This window comes from Carcharodon carcharias, chromosome 17 (genome assembly GCF_017639515.1).
Source record: "Carcharodon carcharias isolate sCarCar2 chromosome 17, sCarCar2.pri, whole genome shotgun sequence".
Classification (NCBI taxonomy): Eukaryota; Metazoa; Chordata; class Chondrichthyes; order Lamniformes; family Lamnidae; genus Carcharodon; species Carcharodon carcharias.
Window position 1 is genome coordinate 120,997,189 of NC_054483.1, and position 17,087 is coordinate 121,014,275.

At 41.0% G+C, this 17,087-nt stretch overlaps 1 protein-coding gene across 1 annotated transcript in view; it reads left to right on the top strand.

The window, feature by feature from the left end:
• The first annotated feature begins 3,670 nt into the window (after positions 1 to 3,670).
• Positions 3,671 to 17,087, top strand: part of eif3s10 (eukaryotic translation initiation factor 3, subunit 10 (theta)) — a 37,269-nt gene continuing 23,852 nt past the window's right edge. Inside the window, exons 1-4 of the mRNA XM_041209460.1 lie at positions 3,671 to 3,832; positions 11,537 to 11,727; positions 13,943 to 14,079; positions 16,212 to 16,375. Of these exons, the coding sequence (XP_041065394.1) occupies positions 3,784 to 3,832; positions 11,537 to 11,727; positions 13,943 to 14,079; positions 16,212 to 16,375 (541 nt within the window). The 5' untranslated portion in view covers positions 3,671 to 3,783. The remainder of the gene's footprint in view (positions 3,833 to 11,536; positions 11,728 to 13,942; positions 14,080 to 16,211; positions 16,376 to 17,087) is intronic.

Sequence of the window (17,087 nt, forward strand, 5' to 3'; positions counted from 1 at the left end):
CCCAGTTAAACACTGCCCCCCCCCCCCGTCACTGACAAGTTTTCTCCCGGTTGTGCAGGAGCTGAGGTGGCCGTATTGAGGGGACGGCACCGTGCACACTTTCAAGGAGTGTCAAGGCTACAGGATATTTTAAACCTTGTTTTCTGTTTGCAAGCTCAAAACGAGTATTCTGAATAGAAATGAAGCCTGCGATTGTGCCGATAAAATAAACTTGTAGATCGATCAACACCCGGAAAGAGAAAGCACAGGATAACGGGACCCCTTTGTGACAAATGTTCCCTACATATTATAACATCGTGACAAATGTGTCCCACAGCGATTTTCTCTGCCAAAATGAACTGTGAAAAAATAGTGTTCTTTAAAATATCAGCAGGCAACTTTTTTGTACATTACCACCTAACAACAACAACAAAAACAATAACAGAGCTAATAATTCTTAAGGATGTTCATATGGTCTTCTTGTGCCTGCCACATGCTCTTGTTATTTATTTTAAAATACAAAATATATTTTTTTAAATTACCAGCAGCTGGTGTATTAAGTGCATAGATCAGATACCCTTGTTTAGTTATTCTAGGCAACCTGTCATCAATGTGTTAATGCTGGTGTTCAGGGTTGTGGTGCCCAGTCTGTGGACAGTCTAAAACACACCATATGGACATAAATCATTTACCTCATTAAAACTCCTGACTCTCTTAGTGTGATCGTTTGAACACATCACCGAAGATAAAAGTAAATGAAGATCAAACAAATTGGCATTTATTTCGAGAGAAAGCAGGGATGTGCTGCTGAGGCTTTATAAGGCTCTGGTCAGACCGCATTTAGAATATTGTGAGCAATTTTGGGCCCCGTGTATCTCAGGAAGGATGTGCTGGCCCTGGAGAGGGTCCAGAGGAGGTTCACGAGAACGATCCCAGGAATGAAAGGCTTAACATATGAAGAATGTTTGAGGACTCTGTGTCTATACTCGATGGAGTTTAGAAGGATGAGGGGGGATCTGATTGAAACTTACAGAATACTGAAAGGCCTGGATAGAGTGGACATGGGGAAGATGTTTCCATTAGTAGGACTGACTAGGACCCGAGGGCACAGCCTCAGAGTAAAGGGAAGACCTTTTAGAACAGAGATGAGGAGAAACTTCTTTAGCCAGAGAGTGGTGAACTATGGAATTCATTGCCACAGAAGGCTGTGGAGGCCAGGTCATTGTATTTAAGACCGAGATAGATAAGTTCTTGATTGGTAAGGGGGTCAAAGGTTACGGGGAGAAAGCAGGAGAATGGAGTTGAGAAAATTATCAGCCATGATTGAATGGCAGAGCAGACTCGATGGGCCGATTGGCCTAATTTCTCCTTCTATGTCTTATGGTCTTAAATCAGATGTGTAGAAAATGATTAATATTGAAATAAAACTAATAATTTAAAAATTACTGTGGAAAATTCTTACAGATACTTCAATATGTAACGCTGCAATATTTGAATATGTCCCAGTCTGGGATTTACATTAGGATCAAGCAACAACAGTCTCTTGTGCATCTACTCCCTCTGAACCAGAATTTAACTGGTCAGGGCTAAAAGTGCTGAAATCATCATATTATTTTTTAAAATGTATCAAAATGAAAGATCTACTTCAAAATGCTTTTATAAAAGAATTTAACATTGGTACAAACTACTTAAATTCAATTCATAGATTGTGATAATTTGAGGAAAATAAACCATTGCACCTGTTTAAAATTAAAGGAATATTATATTACTAAAAATAAATGTGTGCAAACTTGACTGCATTTAAAAAAAATTATTCTCAGAATGTACATTGAGGTTGACATTTATTGCCTATCCCTAATTACTCTGAAAGGTGGTGGTGTGGCTCTTTGTGAAACACTGAAGTCTATGAGGTTTTCTTTATAGCTTGATACCAGCCTTTTATTTCCAGATTAAAAACAAATAAACTGAACTCAAATTCCCACAAAGCCATGGCAGCATCTTAACCCACATTCTCTAGATTATTAGTCCAATAACATAACCACAGCAATACAATATGGAATGGTAGGAAACATTATTATTTGCCTGTGGTGTCAAGCATCCTAAAGTTATTTTAATGCTTTTTGTGAACATTGTGTCCCTTGTCTATAAATCTAAATTTTAAAATGACAATTCTAATAATTTGCGTGTAGGTTTTAGTTGATTTTAATCCATAGTGTTTTTCATAATTAAAATATAATTTTGTGCAAACAATTATATGCATTGGTCTGTTGCTTCAACACACAAATGATATGCAATGTCAGCTTTGGTTCAGATGGTAGCATTCTTGGCCTCTGAATCAGAGGTTTTTTGAGTCCCACTCCAGGGCCTGAGAACGAAAAGTTAAATGGACACCCCAGCTCAGCACTGAGGGAGTTCTGCACTTCTGGGTGTGCTATTGTTCAGATGAAATATTAAACTGAGGCCCTATCTATCCTCTCAGGTGGATGTAGAGGATTCCGGCGCTATTTTAAACAGTGTCCGGGGCCAATGCAAGATGAAGAGGAACTCTTTGAAGAAGAGCAGAGGAGTTCACCCCAGTGTCCTGGCCAATATTTATCCCTCAATAAATATATTAAAAAATCTGGTCATTATTGCCTTGCCGTTTTTGGGAGCTTGTTGCACAATTGCTCCCTGCTGCTGCATTTTCTACATGACAACAGTTGTCTTTTTTTATTCATTCATGGGATGTGGGCTTCGGTAAGATAAAAATACTGCAGACTCTGGAAATCTGAAACAAAAACAGAAAATGCTGGAAAAACTCAGCAGGTCTGACAGCCTCGGTGGAGAGAGAGAAAAACAGAGTTAACGTTTCGAGTCCTTAAGACTTCTTCAGAGATTTGTGGGCTTCGCTGGTTATTGCCAAAAGTACTTCATTGACTGTAAAGCGATTTGGGACCTTCTGAGGTTGTGAAAGGCAGTACAGAAATGAAAGCGTTTTTTTTTCATTCTATGAACTGGCTCTTGCAATTCAAAGAGTTGTCCCCGACCGAGTGTTGCAGACTGGCACATTCCAAAGTCCAGGACTACGTGCTGAGGGACGCACTAAAGCTTGGGGCAGCCACCGCAAAGGCGCAATGGGGAAGGGTCGCTGTCTGAGACCTTTCTGCCACAGCGCACTGAGGGGCTGGGAACTGTGTAGAGCCCCTCAGGATGTACAGCTCAAAATGAATGTCTGCAAATGATCGTAATATTCATTGTTTGTATTGATGCACCTCGTGATACATGTTGTAAAAGTTGAAGGTGATTGTACCTTCGTGATGGGGATTTTGAAATGGTTTGGTATGTTCTTCAGATATTCTATGAATAAAGTACATTTTTCAAAAAAAAATTCTTGGCAGCCCACAGGAGGCTCGCAGAGTGGGAGCAGTCGGGTCAGAGTGCGCGTGCGCCCGACCTGGCGGACTCAGCGCGGGGCGGCGTGGTCGAAGTGCGCGTGCGTTAGGAGATCTACGCAACGTGGGTCGGAATGCGCGTGCGCCAGACTCAGGCTGCGTGGTCAGAGGGCGCGTGCGCGTGCGCGATATCCAGGCCACGTAGTCGGAATGCATGTGCGTCGGACCCGGCAAGGGGATCAGCGCCGGGCGGCGTGGTCGATGTGCGCGTGCGCCGGAGCTGCGCAAAGCGGGTCGGAGTGCGCGTGCGCTGGATCGGACGGCGCCGGTGTGAGTCACGTGGCGCCGGTCTCCATTTTGAAGGGGTCGGTTCAGCGCCCAGCAGCTCTGCCGGTGGAGGCCAGGTTGTGGAGGGAGCGCGGAGCCTGAAACCATGCCGGCGTATTTCCAGAGACCGGAGAACGCCCTTAAAAGGGCCAACGGTGAGCGAGTGGGGTGAAGGAAAAGATCTGGCCTGAGCCACGGGGCCCGCTGGGCCGTATGGCTGAGGCGGCGCTGGCCTGGGAAAGGGTGAGGCTGCGGCCTCTCCCCGCGGCCTGTGGTCCCTGCACATGTTGTCGGGCCGCTTCCCAACCTAATGGCGGCTCCTATTAAAATAAATATAACTAACTTAGCAAAAAAAAGGCAGACATCAAATAAACTCTGTTAAAGGTATTTGGGTGTGTGCGTTGCCCTGGAGTGAGAATTCTGTACTAACCGGGATCTTAAATTATATTTTTTATTTAAATCTAGATTCTTTCATCACTGAATTAGTTATAATATATGTTAGCATTTTCTTAAACACTTGATACTACCTTGTTGTTTTAACGTTTTACTTCGGGGGTGGAGTATCTTTCCCCCATGTTACTGCTCCTCGGACCAAAAATGTCCTTTCCTTCAACGCACAGACTGATTCTTAGTTTTGTTTCTTTTATTTATTCTTGGTGGGATTAGCCACTGAGACCCATTCTTTTGGACGTTCCTGATACTGTCAAGTCAATAGCTGTTTCCCTTTTTCTAAATTTACTTTTTTGGTAGAAAAAATTTTTGATCTTTAATTTGATGTGCTTAAAATATATTCTACTTTTGCTTCATCCATCTTATTTTGTTTGTGGAAATTTTGTTGGGAGATATTTTGTCAGTGATAAGCAGTTGCTTTAACTCCTGACTAACAGTTGGGTGGAATATGTAGGCTACGTATAATGTGCCTTCATTTGAGATATGTATTTTAAACACACCTTGTCAGCAAAGTTAACTTTGAAGATTATCAAAGATTGTTAAGTAAAACCACATATTCATTAAAGATAAGCAGTTTGGAAAGGGCTCAACCAGTATAGGAAGGGGAGGATCTTTGTGGCAATAATGTAAAAGGGGGAAAAGAGGGGGTTAATAAAGATGCTGTAAAGGTTATGTGGAGGGAGTTGCTAGCAGGAAACAACACATTTTTCAGTTTAACATCAGTTTGGTAAAGTTCCTGGAGTCTATAGTGGGGCCAATGTGAATAAGCACAGGGACCTGTAAAGCTGATCAATGCGCATCAGCATGAATTTGTAATCTTATCTAGTTGAAATTTTTAATCAGGTCACCGCTTTCAGAGGTGTTTGTTGAGATAATCGTCTCTGCAGAATTAATAAAATGAGTGCATGGGATTGGAGTTAACCATATCATAAATACAAGGTAGTTATTAATAAATCCATTAGGGAGAGAGAAATTTCTTTACCCAGTGGTTAGAATGTAGAGCTTGGTATGATAGGAAACTGGCTTAAGGCTTGGGTGTTTTCCGAGGGAAACTAGACATGTACATGAGAAAAAAAAAATCAAAAGATGGGTTGAAAGGCTGCGATGATGTAGGTATGATATGAGACTTTTGTGGAGCATAAACAGCAGCACAGAATAGTTGGGTTGAGTGGTCTGCTTCTGTGCTGTATGTTCTATATCATGCAGTAAAGGTGTGGGGAGGTTCGAGACCGAGTAGTGTTAAAGGGAATGTACTCTAATAGTATGTGCCAAGTAGTGGTTGTGTCAGTAATCTGCACTTGGACTTCAGCTTTTAACTGTAAATTTCAACGAGTTGAAAGAGGGAATATGGAGTTGAGTATCTTGAGTTTGCAGATGGCCTAAGTTGGAAGGCACAGTAAGTTGTTTAGGTGAGAACAGGCAGTTACAAAGGGTCATAGACTGATTTTATGGTCAAAATTGTAGTAGATGTCCTTCATTATGGAGAAGTTTTGATGTCATCCACTTTGGATCCAAGATAGACAAATCCTAATATTTACAGAATGCTGAAACTCAAGTGTGACAGAGCAAAATGATCTGGGTGTCAGAGTATACAAAACAATCCTAAAAGTGATCAAAACTGTTAATATTTTAGCCTCTGAAGAGGGTATGGTGGCAAACTGTCAGAATAATATTGGAGCTTAAAGGTTGCATAAATTTGCTTGAGTTTAGATGGTTAAGGCTTGATCTAATTGATCTTTAAAATAAGAGACCTGATAGGCTAGCTGCAAAGAAACTATTTTCCCTGGTGGGAAGAATCCAGGACAAGGACTCAACCTTCGTTCCTCAGCAGCCTTGCTCTAATTTGAAGTCGGGAAGCACGTTTTCTGCTTAGCAGTGGAAACCTGGAATACTGCACATGACTGTGGATATTTGGTTGGTTGATATTTACAAGACTGAGATTGATAAATTTTGTTAATCATGGGTAAGTGAAGGTCAATCACAGTGGAGTTGGTGGAACCATATAGGAGCATGGGGGATCACTGCTGTCCAGTAAACCTTGATCTTAGTCTTGGGTTTGAGATTCTGATCCTCAAATGTTCTTTTCCTCAGTTGGCCAAAGGTTGATTTAGTACATGATGAATTCTATCATCTATGTCCACCTTCGTCAAGAGGAGGCTTCCAACATACAGAATATGGTCCATGTTTTCCAGTATCTCTTTGTAAATCTTAATTGATGGTGAGAGGTGTTTTGTTGGTTGGAAAGGGACCTTAGTTTTCTGGGTGTTTAGTGAAAAGCCCATTTTCTCATCTGCTTTGGAGAAGGAATTGTCAGTAACCTGGAGCTCAGTTTCTGAGTGAGTGCACACAAGCGTCATCTGCATACTGAAACTCTGGCTGAGGTAGTGGTTTTGGATTGAAGGTGGCGTAGGTAGAAGTTTACCATTTGTGTAGATTAACTCTATGCCTGTGGGTGCTTTACTGGAGGTAGTATGCAGTATTGCATTGAGGAAAATAGCGAAAATATTTAGTGCAATGACACAGTCTTGTTTGACCCCATTTTCCACTGAGGTAGGGTCTATTGTGCTTCTGTTGGTGAGGTTCATGGTTTCTGAGTCATCATAGAATGGGCAGAGGATATTGACAAATTTAAGGACAGCCAAATTTGAAGAGGATTATCTGTAAGCCTTCCCTGTTGACCGAGTCCAAGGCTTTTTTGAGGCTGAAAGAGGCCATTTACAGCAGTTGGTACTGTTCCTTGCATTTTTCTTGTGTTTCCTGGGCAGTAGTGATCCCTGCAATCTTATATGCTTTGTAGACTTGGACAACCTGTAGCAGGCACCTCAAAACACAGGAAAAGTAGCAGCAGCAATGCCTTTGCAAGATCCTCCAAATCTAGTGGCAATAAAGCAGTCCAACAGCAGCATCCTTTCCCAAGCCAACTTACCCAGCAACAAGGCACTAATCACTCAGCCAGCTCCACTGGGCAGAATGTTTGTCTGTCTCACACCAGACTCCCGAAGCGGTTGCTCTACTCGGAACTTGGTTGTGGCAGAAGACTCCCAAGAGGACAGCGGAAATGTTTTGGGGCTATCCTCAAAGCATTCCTGAAGAGATCTCTCATGGGACGCCCTGACTTGTGACTGATCAAAATGAATAAGGTTCATTCGGCAAGGCACCAAACACATAGCGAGACTTTATCGGGAATGTGCTGAGGTGAAGACAAGATGTCGGAGGGAGAGCAGAAACCTCCAAACAGCTCGCCTACCCAGCCCTTCTAACACTACCTGCCCCACATGCGGCGGAGTTGCAGATTGTGCATTGGACAGCCGTCTCAGAACACATTGAACCAAAGTGAAAACAGGTAATCCTCGCATCCAAGGGACTGCCTAAGAAGTTGATTGGCAGAACAGTCTTGAGGTGCAAAATGGTCTGCTCCTGTACCAATATACATTCAGATTTTGTTGGAGAAAATCACTAAATATTTTTCATAAGCTGAAGCATTAGAAATCCTAATAAATAACATGATACAGATAATGAATTGGCCTCAAGCACAGAACAAAAATGTGACAAATTGTTTAACCTATGCTACTTTTGACTTATGTTCTTCATTCCTTACACTGAACATTCCACATGATTTTTGCCGTTTCGGCTTTTCCTTCCTCTTCACCTCACCACCACTCTCACCAGCCCAAAATTAACGTGGTGACAAGTTATGATTGATCACCAAAGTCAGTCTTGTTCTGCTCCTTGGCCAAGAGGACATTAGGGCACACTGATTGGATGTCATCACAGGCAAACAATCCAGTGTTCAGCTGATGACCTTGTGAACTTTCCAACAAGTTTATTTATATATCATGGACCTACCAACAATATCTTTATCATATTAAAACACCAAGCCCCTGAGAGTTGATTATCGATTTAGTGTATGCATGTTGTGTATCATTCTCTTGCAGAAAACCAGCCTTTCACTAACTGCTCTAACTTGGAAATATATCACCGTTCCTTCTCTGTCGCTGGGTGAAAATCCTGGAACTCCCTCCCTAACAGCAGTGTGGGTGTACCTACGCCACATGGACTGCAGTGATTCAAGAAGGCAGCTCACCACCACCTTCTCGAGGGCGACTCGGATGGGCAATAAAGCTAGCCCAGCCAGCGAAGCCCACATCCTGTGAATGAATTTTTAAAAAATGTTCGATTCTTAGTGCGTATTTTGGTACCCACCTGATGCAGTGAGCTTTTAGCATTTTAACAGCTTCAGAAGCATACAATTTACAGTAACACAACAGCGAAAGAGCTAGTGTGACCAAAAGCTTGGTAGAAGAGGTGGGCTTTAAGGAGAGTCTTTAAAGAGAATGGGAGGAATTTAGAGAATTTGAGCATGGTGCCTGAAGGAATGTTCACCCATGGTGGGGTGAAGGGGGCTACCAGGAAGTCAGAGTTGAAGCAACTGAGAATCTGGGATGGATAGGAAGTTTGCTAAGAGAACATTTTAATGTTAGAATCTGGAGGTAACAAATGCATGAATGAGGATTCCTGCTGTGTATGGGCTGAGTCAGAGGTGGCAGCTGATGGTCTTTATGAAGATATGGAGTCCCAGCATGGCTCAGTTAGGATGCTGAGGCTGTGAACAGTGAATCAACTTCAACCAATGACTGGAAAGAATATGAACTTGGAAGCAAGATTATGCAGTTTGTGGATGGGGGCCAAAGACACTGGCTTCAGTCTCCCAATACTTAGCTGGGTAAAACGGACTTATCCGAGTGTGGAATTTTGACGAGTAGCCTGACAACGTAGGCAATGGAACTAGACGTCATCAGCGCACACTTGGAGGCTGACCCCATGTCTTTGGATGATGTCACTGAGGGGCAGATTATTTGAGAAAGAAGAGGACCACTGAGGATGGATCCTTGGGACACTGCAGAAGTATTGTGGGAGTGATGCAGGAGATACTCACTCCAGTTACAACTGGATGGATAATAGTGGAACTAAGCAAAGGCAATGCTGTTGAACAGGCCATTGGAGAGGTGTTTGAGGATGGATTGATTGACCTTGTCAGAGGGTCTACAGTAGTCCAGGAGGAAACACAGTCACATGTAATTTGACTTTGCTTACAGCCAGTTCAGTGACATGAGGACAGAAACCTGGAGAGATTGAAACAAGAGTTGCAGGAAAGCCAGGCACTTGTGCAGCATGGATAAAGGGGTAAAAAAAAACTTTTTGGAGTGAGCAGTAGTGGTGTTCAGAGGGAATGGATCAATACTTGAGGGGGATCCATTTATAAGCATTACTTAGCATGGGGCCTGGAGGGGAGTTAGGCATAGGGTCATAGGAACAAGATATGGACCTCCTACATGAGATGAACATTGAAATAGAGAAACTAGAGAGAGAGAAACATGTTCAGGGCTAAGGAGTGGGGGTGGGCATTGCCTTTGTGGGAAGTGGGGTAAGTAGCAGATGCAACTGAATGGATGGTGTCAGCCTTCGTGAAAAAAGTCCATGAATTGCATGAAAGAAGTGAGTAAAGAAACATGGGAAAAAGGTTGAAGGAGCTATTTTTGTTGGAGGAATTAAAGCAGGATGTGAGCAAGAGGTTATCTTGGCTGCCCAGTATAAGTCTTGGAGTAGCGAGTAGTTTTGGCAGAAGGAAGATGCCTGGTGGCACTGATGTGATCCAGCCCGATCTGGTATTGGATGACTAAACTATTTGTGCTCAAAGCGGAATTGTCAATAACCAGGGGGCATAGATTTAAGGTAAAGGGCGGGAGGTTTAGAGGGGATTTGAGGAAAAAAATTTTCACTAAGGGTGATTGGAATCTAGAATATACTGCCTAAGGGGTGGTAGAAGCTGGAACCCTCACAACATTTACGTATTTAGATGAGCACTTGAAACGCACAGGGCTGTGGGCCAAGTGCTAGAAAATGGAATTAGAATAGATAGGTGCTTGTTGGCTGGCACGGACACGATGGGCTGAAGGTCCTGTTTCTGTGCTATATAGCTTTGAATCTGTGTGCGCCCCATGGGTATGAAGGAGCAGAGAGGGGAGATACATATTGGAGGGAGCAGCCAAAAAATTCAAGAGTAAAGCTTTTATTGGTGACCTGGATATTGATGGTGGAGGTGAAGTAATTAGTAGTTACCAAAATTGGCAGCTCTGCAAGTATCATGGTGAATGATAAGGCAAAGGTTAAGCAGCTGACAGTTTGAGAGTTGTAAATGAACAAACAGAAATGTGAGAAGTACTCAGGTCAGGCAGCATATGTGGAGGGTGATAACCTTGACCCTATGTTTCTCCTATCAAAATATTTTTTGCTTTTATCTCATTTACAGCATCTGTAGTGTTTTGATTTTGTACAGTTGTAAATATCTTAGAGCTTTTTCCAAGGGCAGTTGTAGAAGGAAGTGGGCAATTGGGCTGATGAAGAGTGCAAGAAAGTAATTGAAGATTGCTTTGTCTTTGGTAAAGGCTGAGGGAGTGGCCTTGAATATAAATGAAGAGGTTTAGGAAGCGCAGGAGGGCTGTGATCTCAGAAGGGAGGGAGTAATGCGGCATGAGATGGGGATGAGAATGACTCTGTGCAAAGGCTAAGGGGAAATATTTTGTTGAGAAACTTGGGTTGCGGCTTGGGACAGTTGATGGTGTAGGTTTTAAATGAGAGGATGGGGTGGAGAAAGTGAGTACTTAAGAGAATGAGAATCTGCCAGAGGAGTAATGAAAGAAATCCAAGACGTGACTTGGTGATGAGGGCACACAATGAATGATGGCTTGGGGGAACAGATGATGGAAATTCTACCCATAAGGAGCCTTCAACAAGATACCAGGTGCTACCACCCTTAAGCCGAATTCCAGTCAAAGCCTGGGTGTCAGTGCAGTGGTCCAAAATAAGCTGTGATAGCAGAGTCTTATTCACAATTGAATGGACATTCCAGAGAACTGCTGACAGCGATGGTGACGAATCTAATGGTAGAGTCTAAGGGTGAGGTTGGAATGAACAGGGTAGAGTGGTTGGTGAGCTTTACTACATCGGATACGCTGGGCAGCAACCTTTGGAGGAGAATGTGGCTTTCAGGATTTCTGATTGCAAGGAGACAGTGATGTGCTAACGTCATGGGTTTCTTTAAGATGCATAGAGGATAGCAATATATTGGAAATGAGGCCAGGTTATTTCACTGGGAAAAGGGCTTGATTTCACTACAGGCAGTTTATACAATTGCTTATGGCCTGCTTGGGAAAATAACGATCTTTTTGTTCGCGTAAGATCTAATAGTTGAAGCAATCCACATGGTGTATTAAGTCAGAATGCGAAGGTTCTGTTGCCTTCATGAATGTTTGGTTACATTGAGCTATTTAAAATCGGTAATGTTTTTCTGCCAAATTTGCAGTTTGGGAATCCTTCTAATTATTAATAATGTGCTTGTTTAATTGCAGAATTTTTGGAGGTTGGCAAGAAGCAACCTGCTCTTGATGTGTTGTACGATGTTATTAAAAGCAAAAAGCATCGAACATGGCAGAAAATACACGAGCCTATTATGCTCAAATACCTAGAGCTATGTGTGGATCTTCGTAAAAGCCACCTAGCAAAGGAAGGATTGTATCAGTACAAGAATATCTGCCAGCAGGTATGTTGAACCTCTAGAATGCCATGCATGCACATTGAGTTATTATCTTTTGGCAAAGGCCATGCTGATGTAATGAGAATTGTTAATCCAGTACCTACCAAGTTTTGTTTTTTTGATGTTTCTGAAGCTTGCAAGCTGGCATTCAGCAAGTAGCATTTTTAGTGGGCAATTGTTATTTTAAAAATATAATATATGTAATCAAAACCTAATCAAGCTCTGAAGAAGGATCATAAGGACTCAAAATGTCAACCCTGTTTCTTTATCCACACATACTGTCAGACCTGAGTTTTCCAACATTTTCTGTTTTTGTTTCAGATTTCCAGCATCCGCAGTATTTTGCTCTTACCTTAATCAAAACACTTTTGTGATTTTTATCTTTTTAATGCGCATATTTTTTCAGTGCCTGGCTTGTCCTATTCTCTCGTACGCTTTTCAATTAAAAAAAAATGGTGGTAGGAAGATAGCCTTTCTGCGTGTGAGCAGGAACATAACTCTCTCTACCTCAGCTAATATCTGTTTAATGCACAGAAATATTCCAAGGACAGTAAAATTGGATGCAAAGTAGGAGTTAGGAGGAGTAAATTGAAGAAGTGGATTCTAAGGAAAAATGGAGCAAGGGTTGGAGGAGGGCTTTTCGGCTGTAATGGAGTAGAATGTGGTGGACAGAGAGAAGTCTAGAGACGAGGGGAGATGGACAAGGCATTAAGGGAATCTCTAGTTATGGGGATTTTTCTTGAAATCCACACGATGTTTAACCAGTGGGAAAGTTTGTAAGGACATGAGCGAAAGGTGAAAATAGTAGGCTTCTGTGCTGTTTCTGGATAAGCTTGATTGTATTAATTGAAGTGCAGAAGATCCGATAGCAGAATTTTGGAGAAATCAAACTGTCAGTCATGGTAGTTTCAATGGCAGTGAGGTATGATAAGTCCAAAGGCAAAAGTGGATAACTTTTCTGGTAGCTAGGGTATAGGGTTTAAAACTGAGCTCTGATATACTGGATTACCTAAGGTTACCTGGTGTCTGGCTCAGTCTTAATATTTGACTAGGAAAGGGGAAGGACTGGATGTGAAGTTTACTCTCTCCTCTTTCTTCTCCCCACTCCCCAAACATACAACTATTATTTGTTTTTTTTTAACAAGGAAATTATTTATCTGATTCTATCTGTCATTGGATTACATAGACTCCATGTAGTTTCACAGCTGATCATTGGCTCCAGGATCTGCCAGTAAGCACTGAAAGGAACTGAGCTTGACTACTTAAGTGTTTGGTGCTTTTTGTGAGGAATCTTGATCAAAAACTTCAGAATAGGTTCATTATTTGCAGATGAAATGTCAACCTGTGTTACCTATCTACTTGGTTTGCTCAAGTTCAAACGTAGTTGGTTATTACAAACTTACTTCAGTGGCTCCTGTAAGAAGTCTGAGTGTTTGATTCCAACTATCCAATGTCCACTTTATGCTTTAGTATAACGATCATACTCTTTTATGACCCTGAACTGTATATCCATATATTTTGCATGTATACATGTCCATCTCGAAAAGTGAACCAAGCCTGCACTTTTGGTGAAACCAGGTCTGGTACAAATCATTAGACTGCTTTTATATCTCACAAGAGTTGTACTGAATGATAATACAGCTTAGCTTATTTTATATTATACAAAGGTACATGCTGCACTTCTCCACACTAGATGTGTGTTGCTTGATTCGAACAACATAACTTCTGACACATTCTCTCCTGCACTCCAGCCATTAACTGCCTCGCTGCATGCTTTTTATATGGAAATCTTGACTGCCTTTCAGACTTTTGGTTGATCTCTGTTCTTCTGTCTGGGCTTTTGTATTTTACCTCTTGCTCTTTGCAGTTGAACGAGAAGCCCACTACAACCCCTGCCAACCACCAACCAGTAACTTGCCAGTGCAATGGGTGTGATCATTTATTGATTACAGAAATAAGCTAACAAGCACTTCAGTATCCACATTTCATGGGGAAAATGGAAACAGCTCTTACAATTTTAAACTTGTGTGAATACACTTTGCATTAAAGAAACATTTAAAGCAAACTCTTCTACTGAAGTCTATCCTGTGAATAAATAATGAAAATATCCTTAAATATGACACTGATGTACTTCCTGATTGGTCAGTTTTGCAGTAGATGAGTTTGGCTTTGTTTCTATTGGAATACATTATGTTGCCTTTTTTGATTTGCATTTTTACAGGTAAATATCAAGTCATTGGAGGATGTGGTTAGGGCTTACCTTAAGTTAGCTGAAGAAAAGACTGAAGCTGCTAAAGGAGAGTCTCAGCAGATGGTACTTGATATTGAAGACTTGGACAATATTCAAACTCCAGAAAGGTAAGCTGTCATCAAGGGCTTTGGTTCCAGTGTCTTGTCTGTTTGGAGCCTGAAAGAATTAGAATGTCATAATTTTCTGTGTGCAGATCTTAAACATAAATTGGCTGGTACACTGTTAACAGAAGGAGTTTACCGTGTAATATATATGTATCAATCTGTCATGGTGGTGTTTTGTTTAAATTGTCTTGCATTTTAAGGCAGAAAGTAGTAAATAAAGACAGCCATCCTGTGGTCATTTTAATTTTTTGTTTGATCAGGGAACATGGAAATTTAAATGTGCTGGTCAGCTTGGAAGTGCACGGTACTTAAGATTATTTCATATGTCAGTGTAATTTCTGAATTGTACTGTAAATTGTAAAGTTTCTTGATCATATAGCAGTTAAACAGTGAATGGTCTGAGGCCCTGATTATTTAGAAGTTAGATTTTTGTGACCTTAAGTCCCAACAAAATAATGCATTGTGTGTTGGTTGGTATAACAGATCACAAGAGGCTCAGTAATATATCAAAAACTGTAGTTCTGTTTGCACAGCTGCATTGTTTCAGTACATGGTTATTTTACTAATTGTTTTTGAACATATGAAAAATAGTACATCTCACAAACACCAGGCATCCATTGCATCGCTTGTATTGTACTCCAGTGCCATGTTTTTGTTACAGATGTGAAAGGATCATAATATTGTTGGATACTTCTAACCTGCTTGAAGCTGACCAGTTAATCACTGATTTGAGTTTCTGTTAAGAATTAGACTTTGTAACTTCGGAGACATGACTTTACTGTGCCAGAATAATGTATTAAACATTGGTTACAGCACAGAGGCCATTCAGCTCACTGAATCTGTGCCTGCTCTCTGCCAGAACAGTTTAGCTAATCCCACTCTCTGTCCCTTTCTCCTTAACCCTGAAATTTTCTCTCCAGGTACTTATTACTGTTTGGTCACAATTGAGTTTGCCTGCATCATCTCTTCAGACAGTGCATTCCAGATCATGTCACATGATATGTGATAAATTACATGATGCAATACTTTTTCTTATTCTGAGCCTGAATATGTTTTTAATGCTGATGAAACTGACCAATTTTGTTGTACAAGCTGATTAAACCAATCAGTGTATGAGGGAAAAAAGAATGCTGTTAACAATTGGTAATTGAAAAAAAATGATTTTTTTGGTGTTATTACTTTCCCTGTAAATGTTCGAGAGGCAACAAATACAATGGATAATTTATGCTATTTTTGTGGCCCGATTATATCCTTTTGATTGCAAGGCTAAAGAATCACACTTATAGCTTGTCTGAAATGCTGGCATTTAAAAATAGAACTTCCTCCAACTCTCAGCTTAAATTCTGCTATCAGATAAAGTCACTGTGTCTGATATAGTCAGGGATCCCTTGCGACCATTGGTGGCAAATTCTGAAGCAGTTAACTTTTTTGAGGACATAAGCTTTCTCTTGCTGCCAGCAGTCACGAGGTTTGAATCCAAGTCAGTGAGAAGGAAGTCCAGATGTGTGGATTACTGATGCTGTGGGAGAATGCTGTTGATGTGCGAATGAGGAAGAAGCCCAAGAGAACAGGCAGGAGAACCAGTCCCTACTGAAATCATGTAATCTAATTTTGTGCAATTGCTGAGAAAATGACTAAAATGATTTATTAAGCCAGATATCCTGATGGTACTGTTGTCTGTACAAAGTACTTGTGGTAAAATATATTATTAGCAGGAAACAAATCTCAGTATTTTACAGAATGACTGAACTTTGTATTCAGCTTGTACAGCATTCCAGCATTGAATCACAGGCAAGACATAAATTGCTCTGATGTTTTGTGGCATTTTGTGTTTTCTCTAGTGTTTTACTATGCTGTTTCTTTAAAATTATTTAATTCTGGGTAGGTTGCTGTGGAAGGGGGTTTTGGCTAAAGTGATCTGGAATTGATGAGTAGGCTGTATAATAGCTTCCACAATGCAAGTTTATTTGGTTTTCCTGTATTAAACCACCCATTTTTGACTTTTTTTTGAGCTGCCACAGTACCACCACCTTCTGTACCATCAAATGTCATTGAAGTTGCACAGAAGTTTTTGGATTGGATAAACTTATTGGACAGAAAAATGTATTTAAGCTTTTTATGTTGAATATTTGCAGTGTGCTGCTTAGTGCTGTTAGTGGTGAGGACACCCAAGATCGTACGGATCGTCTGCTGCTAACTCCATGGGTTAAATTTCTTTGGGAGTCCTACAGACAATGTTTGGACCTATTGCGTAACAACTCTAAAGTGGAGCGCCTTTATCATGACATTGCTCAACAAGGTAGAGTTTCTTTTGGTGAAGTTGATTTTCTGTCTAACCTGTTCCAGGTCCCTATTTCTACCTCTCCCTTTCCTTTAACTATCTTCTTAAATTTGACATGATTTCTGCTTCAATTGCAAATTGCTATAGTGCTCTCCACAGACTCCCAAACTCATCGTGTAAGCCTGTTATGATATTTGCCCTAAATTTTGAGCATTTGTCTATATTCCCTCATTCTAAATTCCTCAGCCATTGTATAATTTTTATCTACCCTGCCTAATCCCATTTATAGTGTAAAACCCAAAACTGCGGAGAGCATTCTAACTGTGGTCTTAATAAAGTTGTATATTTAAAGTCACCATTACATTTGGGGTTTGATATTTTACATCCCCTTCTATTAACTTTTATGTCCATCGGTTTGAAATGGTTTTTATGTTAACCATGACATCCAAATTTTGCCAAAATATGCTATCCAATTCGCCACTTTTCAGCCATTCCAGCATTTTATCAATATCCCATTGCAACTTTCTTTTACTCTTCAGAATGATTTATTATGCCTCCTGTTTTAGTATTGTTTAAATTTGGATACCATTTCCTGTTGCTCAATATACAAATTGTTGATGTACGTAATGAGCGGAAGCAGTTGGACATCACCACCCCCTTCCAATCACTGAGAAAGTGCCCTTAACTCTTTTTCTTCCCTTCTAACCTAAGAGGTTGGAAAACGATGCTA